The 8,993-nt window shown below is 45.4% G+C and overlaps 1 protein-coding gene across 2 annotated transcripts in view; it reads left to right on the forward strand.

Annotated features, from left to right (window-relative positions):
• The window catches only part of CDH1 (cadherin 1), a 90,322-nt gene extending 82,125 nt beyond the window's left edge, over positions 1-8,197 (forward strand). For both annotated transcript variants that reach the window (XM_064383225.1, XM_064383226.1), the window contains 3 exons: positions 2,364-2,494; positions 4,269-4,412; positions 7,531-8,197. In XM_064383225.1, coding sequence (XP_064239295.1) covers positions 2,364-2,494; positions 4,269-4,412; positions 7,531-7,740 — 485 coding nt within the window. In that variant the 3' untranslated portion in view covers positions 7,741-8,197. The remainder of the gene's footprint in view (positions 1-2,363; positions 2,495-4,268; positions 4,413-7,530) is intronic.
• The last annotated feature ends 796 nt before the right edge of the window (positions 8,198-8,993 follow it).

Consider the following 8,993-nt stretch of genomic DNA (forward strand, 5'->3'; position numbering starts at 1 on the left):
TTTTGTATTTTTTTTTTTTTTGAGATAGAGTTTCGCTCTTGTTACCCAGGCTGGAGTGCAATGGCACGATCTCGGCTCACTGCAACCTCCGCCTCCTGGGTTCAGGCAATTATCCTCCCTCAGCCTCCTGAGTAGCTGGGATTATAGGCACGTGCCACCATGCCCAGCTAATTTTTTGTATTTTTCGTAGAGACGGGGTTTCACCATGTTGGCCAGGATGGTCTCGATCTCTTGACCTCGTGATCCACCTGCCTCGGCCTCCTAAAGTGCTGGGTTTACAGGCGTGAGCCACTGCGCCTGGCAATTTTTGTATTTTTAGTAGAGACAGGGTTTCACTCTGTTGGCCAGTATGGTCTCTATCTCTTGACCTCGTAATCTGCCCGACTTGGCCTCCCAAAGCGCTGGGATTACAAGTGTGAGTCACTGCGCCCAACCTGTATTTTTATTTTTATGATTATTTTTTCTTTATTTATTAGAGATGGGTTCTCATAATGTTACTCACACTGGTCTCGAACTCTTGAACTCAAGTGATCCTCCCACTTTGGCCTCCCAAAGTGCTGTGATTACAGGTGTGAGCCACTGCACCTGGCCAATCTCTTGTTTCTTAAGGGCAAAGATGTGCTACAGGCCAGGCGTGGTGGCTTATGCCTGTAATTCCAACACTTTGGGAGGCTGAGGTGACAGGATTGCTTGAGCCTAGGAGTTCAGGATCAGCCTGGGCAATATAGCAAGATCTCATCTCTATCTTTAAAAAAGTTACTAGAGACACACCAAATCTGAAGCTTTTCATGTTTTCCACCAATATTTGGTTGCTTACTCTGTGCCAGGCTTTTTCTCGAAGCCTGGGGACACTGGGCTTCTGGCATAGCTGGTAAGAGGCATCTTGTTGGAAACCCTAAACTGCTTGTTGCTCTGCGTGGGTGGGGACTGCGTAGTTCCTGTAGTCTTGTTCCGTGCTGTCTCCCCTGTGCAGCCAATTCAGTGTTCTTGTTGATGAATCATGGACAAGGGAGTTATATTGTTTATCTGTATAAGGCTTCTGGCATTTTTCTGATTTGAGAAATAAGTAGTTGAGGTACATCTGAGAAGTCTTTTCCCCAAGTTTATGCAACCTCCTGTTTAAAGATTATGCTTCGACCGGGCGTGATGGCTCACACCTGTAATCTCAGCACTACCCAGGCTGGAGTGCAATGGCACTATCTCGGCTCACCGCAACCTCCGCCTCCTGGGTTCAGGGCAGTTCTTCCTGCCTCAGCCTCCTGAGTAGCTGGGATTACAGGCACGCGCCACCATGCCCAGCTAATTTTTTGTATTTTTAGTAGAGATGGGGTTTCACCATGTTGACCAGGATGGTCTCGATCTCTTGACCTTGTGATCCACCCGTCTCGGCCTCCCAAAGTGCTGGGATTACAGGCGTGCGCCACCGCGCCCGGCCCTATAATATTTTTTTTTTTTTAAGTTAAGTGGTTTCTTTCTGGCTGCTTTTGAGAATTTTTTTTTTTTTTTTTTGACATGGGGTTTTACCATGTTGGTCAGGCTGGTCTTGAACTCTGGACCTTGTGCTCTGCCTGCCTCGGCCTCCCAAGGTACTTGGATTACAGGTGTGAGCTACCATGCCCGGCCAGAAATTTTTTTTTTTAAGTTAAATGTTAATTGTATATGTCCTAGAAATAATCACAAGATCAAATGTAAACTTTATCTTAAGCCTTGGGAGTTAAATAGACTTTAAAGCTTACATGATTCTATCTTAAGAGAAAATAAGAACATACCAGACAATTTTATAGTCTCCATCCCTCTTTCCATAGCTGAGTATGTATCAGTCACATTTGGGCTGACCTAGGAGCCCTGCTCACAAACCTTCAATGGCTCCAACTCAGAATCAAAGCCAAAGTCCTTGCAGTGGTCCATATGCCCCTCCCACCCTGCTTGCCTCTCTGAGCTCTTCTCCATGTTTCTTCCCATCACTCACCGTGCTACAGCCATGCTGGCCTCCTCACCTTCCCTCCTTCACACCAAACATGCTCCTGCCTCAGGACCTTTGCCCTTACTGTTTCCTCTGCCTGGAACACATTGCCCCCAGATTTGGGAAAATGACAATGATTGAGTTTAAGACCTATCTGAAAATTAAAGACCATGCTTGAATTCACGTATCACTGTCTACTATCTTGTACTGTGCACACCAACTTCAGGGATGTGAGTGTCATGTGGATTGACATTTTCAAGTGTATTAAAGGCAGCCAGTGGCTATCTAACTGCCCCCTGTCTGGTATGAGGGGTGCTCTGTGATAGCTGCTGCTTCTGGCCTTCTTTATCTTTGGCTCTCAACACTCTTGATCTCTCTCCCCCACAACCCCTCACCATAGTCCTGATTCTGCTGCTCTTGCTGTTTCTTCGGAGGAGAACCGTGGTCAAAGAGCCCTTACTGCCCCCGGAGGATGACACCCGGGACAATGTTTATTACTATGATGAAGAAGGAGGCGGAGAAGAGGATCAGGTAGGTTTCTAAAACCATGGTAGCTCAGTGGTGGTATCTTTATTTGGAAGAAGCAATTTCTTTATTTGGATAGAGAGCGGTAGGCATTTGAAACAACTCTGTATCACTTTGTATATTATCTTTTAAAGGCCAAGAAAGTAGACCATCATCATCATCACATCATCACCAACCCAGCTAATATTTATCAATCCCATACTGTTCTGCACCCCAATGAATGAACTGAGGCACAGAGCACTTCAGTAACTTGTCTAATGTTACACATCTAGGAAGCGACAGAGCCAAATGGTCTGTCTCAGAGCCTGCACTCCTCATTGCCATTCTCCGGACATGAACTTCAGCCAGATTATCTTTGACACAGAACAGCTGGTCTGCTTTGTTTCTCTTGAGTTTTTAGTTAGACCAAACTGCTTTTCATCAATATCTTTTTTTTTTTTTTTTTGAGATGGAGTCTCGTTTTGTTGCCCAGGCTGAAGTGCAATTGTGGGGTTTCAGCTCACTGCAACCTCTGCCTCCTGGTAGCTGGGATTACAGGGACCGGCCAAAACATCCAGCTAATTTTTTTTTTTTTTTTTTTTTTTTGAGACGGAGTTTCGCTCTTGTTACCCAGGTTGGAGTGCAATGGCACGATCTTGGCTCACCGCAACCTCTGCCTCCTGGGTTCAGGCAATTCTCCTGCCTCAGCCTCCTGAGTAGCTGGGATTACAGGCACACACCACCATGCCCAGCTAATTTTTTGTATTTTTAGTAGAGACGGGGTTTTGCCATGTTGGCCAGGGTGGTCTCAAACTCCTGACCTTGTGATCTGCCCAACTTAGCCTCACAAAGTGCTGGGATTACAGGCATGAGCCACCGTACTTGGCTGTCAATGTTATATCTCTAGTCCCTCTGTATTTCCTGATTTGGGAGATGATCTTAACATCTTACCCTAGAGTTGTCCAGGGAACTGTTCAGTGTCTTGGAGAGTCTACTTACCATGGGGGTTTGTCACAGAGTCCTGCTTTTGACTCAGGCCATAGAGTGAGGCACAATTTACTCAGCTCCATACAACATAGGGAGGAGGGTATACAGAGAAAAAATATTGTTCCAGATTTCAGGGACTTCTAAGTCTAGTTGGGGTACCGGATATATCGTATCCGTGAGCAGTAGAGCAACCAATCCCAGAATCTCAGCAGCACACAACATGCATGTCTTTCTCATGCATTGTGGGGTAGCTGCGGCAACTGCTGGTCTCATCTAAGCTCACGAGAATCTGTAGGATGGCTGGGGCTCAGCAGATTTAGGCAGCATTTAGCTGAGTGGCTCTAAACTGCTAATTATATCCCAATCTGTTCCATGCAACTCTCATCTTTGTACCAGCAAGCTGGTGCCTTTTAGACCTTTGCCTGTGTCGTGTGTTCCTGTCCCATTGGCTAAGCAGGTCACACGACAAAGCCCCAAATCAATGGAGGTATACTCTTCTCACAGGCTAGGGTTGGGAGGGAGTGAATATTTGCCAAATAATGATCTCATCATCATGTCCTATGAAAATTAGTAGGGCACACAAACTATATCTGGATCCACACATGCTATGCACAATTCTTTTGGCTATATTTTTTTCCAGTGCTATTTGGGAAACTTTTAGGTTGAAAACTGTCATTTTGCATTAAACTGGTAAGATCATACAGTTGGCAGTGAAGACATCATCCAATTTTGTAATCTGTAAACCGGACTTAGCCTTGTGCATATGACTGTTTCTTTCTTACTCTTCATTGTACTTCTACCTTTTTCTCCAAAGGACTTTGACTTGAGCCAGTTGCACAGGGGCCTGGACGCTCGGCCTGAAGTGACTCGTAACGATGTCGCGCCAACCCTCATGAGCGTTCCCCGGTACCTTCCCCGCCCTGCCAATCCCGATGAAATTGGAAATTTTATTGATGAAGTAAGTAATTCATGTGGAAAATTAAAGCATGGCTCATCTCTAAACTCAGAAGGGAGGAGTTGTGTCAAAAATGAGAAAAAGAGTCTTTAGATTCTTTACTAAGTTTTCAGCTTCCCTGAGCCCTGCTTTCCTTAATCTGTGTCTCATCCAAATTTCGGATCTAGTAGTGCTTCAAATTGCAAAATCCGTGTGGCAAAACCAAGAATTGCCTGAAAAGATTTAGTAGATCTAGAAATGAAGCTAGGGCCGGGTGCGGTGGCTCACGCCCGTAATCCCAGCACTTTGGGAGGCCAAGGCGGGTGGATCACGAGGTCAAGAGATCGAGACCATCCTGGTCAACATGGTGAAACCCCGTCTCTACTAAAAATACAAAAAATTAGCTGGGCATGGTGGCGCGTGCCTATAATCCCAGCTACTCAGGAGGCTGAGGCAGGAGAATTGCCTGAACCCAGGAGGCAGAGGTTGCGGTGAGCCAAGATCATGCCATTGCACTCCAGCCTGGGTAACAAGAGCGAAACTCTGTCTCAAAAAAAAAAAAAAAAAGAAAAGAAATAAAGAAATGAGGCTAGGGACATTCTAAGTAAATTTCATTTTAGTTTCACTCATGGAATTTACCTCCCTTGCCTCCCACTGCTGGTTGGGATATAATGATAAATGTATATCACAAGTCTACCTGAGGATTAAAAAAATAGAATCTGTATTGTATATGTCACAAATGCATTCAGCTTTAAATACAAGAAGCTGAAACAGATGGGAGTAGATTTACCTTGTATAAATAGTAAGCTGGGGTGAGGAGTCTAGGCTGGTGGATCAGGCTGTTCTATGTTTCTGCTCCATCATCTTAGCATGTAGACCCTAGTTCTCAGGCTCGTTGCCTCATGATCACAGATGACTGCCACCCTTCCAGACCTTAAGTCTGTATTCTAACAGGAAACAGTATGAAGAGCGAAGCAGAGGGCAAAAGTCTGTCTTCTAGCAAACTGTCTTCTTACTCAACAAGGGAGTTGTCCAACCAGTTGTTGGCCAGAAGTATCAGAAGGCTGTGCCTACTTGCAAGGGAAAATAATAAGGCATTAAACGAATTAGCTTAGGGTAAGATGAGAAAGAACCCAGTAAAGGAATAGTCTGGAAGGGTCTGTTTCCTTAAGCTATGTTCTCTAATAACTTGCCTGGTTACTGGAATGGTTTTTGGGCTTGTCTGATGGTCCAGTGGCCCTCGGTGAGTCTCTCTGGTGAAGTCTGTGTTTGCTTTAGTTTCCTGTAGGAGTTGTCAATGAGGATTATGAGGCACTGCAGTGTTAGAAGTGACCAAGCCACATCCATTTTAGCCACTGGAGAAAACAGAAACCAGTTTAACCATCTCTTTTTATTTATTTATTTATTTATTTTCATTTTTTGAGACAGTTTTACTCTTGTTGCCCAGGCTGGAGTGCAGTGGTGTGATCTTGGCTCACTGCAACCTCTGACTCCCAGATTCAAGCGATTCTCCTGCCTCAGCCTCCCAAGAAGCTGGGATTACAGGCACCACTGGCACGCCTGACTAATTTTTGTATTTTTAGTACAGATGGGATTTCATCATGTTAGCTAGGCTGATCTCAAACTCCCGACCTCAGGTGATCTGCCTGCTTCAGCCTCCCAAAGTGCTGGGATTATGGGCATGAGCCACTGCACCTGGCTACCGACCCATTTTAGATACATCTGGATTCGGGCCTTTCCTCCATTCACACTCATTTGCAAGTCATCACTTGTATTTGTAGTTTTTATTTAAATTATAAAAATAGTATGCTAAAAAAGAACAAGATCATGTCTTTTGTGGGAGCACAGGTGGAGCTAGAGGCCATTATCCTTAGCAAACTAACACAGGAACAGAAAACCAAACACCACATGTTCTCACTTAAATGTGGGAGCTGAATGACGAGAACTCATGGACACAAAGAAGGGAACAACAGACACTGGGATCTACTTGAGGGAGGGTTGTGGGAGGAGGTGTTTGGTGTACAGGTTATTTCATCGTAGTTATCTTTTACAGAAAAGATTGGGTACTGGGCTTAATACCTGGGTGATAAAATAATCTGTACCCCAAACCCCCACAGAGAGTTTACCAATTGTTACCTATATAACAAGCTTTCACATGTACCCCTGAACCTCAAAGTTTTTTTTTTTAAAGTATGCTTGCTATTTTAAAAATATAAATTATGGTGTGGGGGTGTACACCTGTTATCCCAGCTACTTGGGAGGCTGAGGCAGGAGAATCACTTGAACCCAGGAGGTGGAGCTTGCAGTGAGCTGAGATTGTGCCATTTCACTCCAGCCTGGGTGACACAGCAAGAATCTGAGACTCCATCTCAAAATAAATATATTTTATTTATTTCATAAAATGAAAATATATAAAGAAAAAAATAGACCAGGCATGGTGACTCACGCCTGTAATCCCAGCACTTTGGGAGGCCAAGACAGGTAGATTGCCTGAGGTCAGGAATTCAAGACTAGCCTGGCCAACATGGTGAAATGCCATCTCTACTAAAAATACAAAAAGCTGGGCATGGTGGCGCACACCTGTAGTCCCAGCAACACAGGAGGCTGAGGCAGGAGAATCACTTAAACCTGGGAGGCAGTGGTTTCAGTGAGCCAAGATCACACCATTGCACTCCAGCCTGGGCCACAAGAGTGAAACTCCGTCTCTTCCTTAGTTCTCATACCCTCACTCCCCAGATTTAACTGTTAAGCGTTTGGCATTCATCCTTCCAGTCCTTTCTGGGCTGAAATGCAGCCTGCATGCACCAGTATGACTGTCTCCAAAGTTTCCAGCTCTGCCCATCCCAGCTGGTGGTGTGGAAGCCCCACCCTTATTTGTGGGGACTCCATCCTGACTGATTGGTGTTTGTATCTCTCCTGCCTACATAGAACTTATCATTTCACTTTCTCTTTCCATCAACGACATATCCCGTGCATCTTGCCGTGCCAGCGTGTATAAATGTACTTTGTTGGTGTTCACTGCTGTGGTGCGCCACAGTCTGGGTATATTGTCATATCTTATATGGTGCTAGACTTCTTGTCCCAGATGACAGGTGTGCCCTTCCTTTCACTAAAAGATCCTGTTGTCCCCTTTCTTCTTTAGAATCTGAAGGCGGCTGATAGTGACCCCACGGCCCCACCTTATGATTCTCTGCTCGTGTTTGACTATGAAGGAAGTGGTTCCGAAGCTGCTAGTCTGAGCTCCCTGAACTCCTCGGAGTCAGACAAAGACCAGGACTATGACTACTTGAACGAATGGGGCAATCGCTTCAAGAAGCTGGCAGACATGTACGGAGGCGGCGAGGATGACTAGGGGACTCGAGAGAGACGGGCCCTAGACCCATGCGCTGGGAAATGCAGAAATCATGTTGCTGGTGGTTTTTCAGTGCCCTTCTCTTGAGATGAGTTTCTGGGGAAAAAAAAGAGACTGGTCAGTGATGCAGTTAGTATAGTTAGAATTTCCACTTTATAGCTCTAATCGGTGTGTGTTAGAAAAGTTTTTACTTACTCCTAGAAACTATTTTTTTCCCATCTCTCTTTACATGGTGGCGATGTCCAAAAGATACCCAAATTTTAATATTCCAGAAGAACAACTTTAGTGTCAGAAGGTTCACCTAGCACCTTGCAGATTGTCTTAAGGAATTTTGTCTCACTTTTAAAAAGAAGAGGAGAAGTCAGCTATTCTAGTTCTGTGGTTTTGTGTATATAATTCTTTTTTTTAATTTGTGCACTCCTGCTCATTGCTACAAAGTCCCCCTGCCTTTTTTTTTTTTAAAAAAAAACAGGGTCTCTTTCTATCAGTCAGGTTGGAGTGCAGTGGTGCAATCACAGCTCACTGCAGACTTGACCTCCCAGGCTCAAGTAATCCTCCCACCTCAGTCTCCCAAGCAGCTGGGACCACAGGCATGCACCACTATGCATGACTAATTTTTGAAATATTTGAGACGGGATCTCCCTATGTTACTCAGGCTGGTCTTAAACTCCTGGCTCAAGTGATCCTCCCATGGTGGCCTCCCAGAGTGTTGGGATTACAGGCATGAGCCACTGCACCTGCCCAGCTCCCAAATCCCTGCCATTTTTGTTTTTTTGAGACAGAGTCTTGCTCTGTCACCCAGGTTGGAGTGCAGTGGCATGATCTCAGCTCACTGCAATTTCTGCCCCCTGGATTCAAGTGACTCTCCTGCCTCAGCCTCCTGAGTAGCTGGGATTACAGGTACGCACCACCACACCCAGCTAATTTTTGTGTTTTTAGTAGAAACAGGGTTTCAGATGTTGGTCAGGCTGGTCTCAAACTCCTGACCTTGTGATCTGCCCACCTCGGCCTCCCAAAGTGATGAGATTACAGGTTTAAGCCACTGCACCTGGTCCTCCCTGATGTTTTTTAAGAGACAGAGTTGGCCGGGCACGGTGGCTCACGCCTGTAATCCCAGCACTTTGGGAGGCCGAGGTGGGTGGATCACAAGGTCAAGAGATCGAGACCATCCTGGTCAACATGGTGAAACCCCGTCTCTACTAAAAATACAAAAAATTAGCTGGGCATGGTGGCGTGTGCCTGTAATCCCAGCT

This window comes from Aotus nancymaae, unplaced genomic scaffold (assembly GCF_030222135.1).
Source record: "Aotus nancymaae isolate 86718 unplaced genomic scaffold, 86718_ANA_hifiasm-v0.15.2.pri h1tg000030l, whole genome shotgun sequence".
In the NCBI taxonomy this organism is placed as follows: Eukaryota; Metazoa; Chordata; class Mammalia; order Primates; family Aotidae; genus Aotus; species Aotus nancymaae.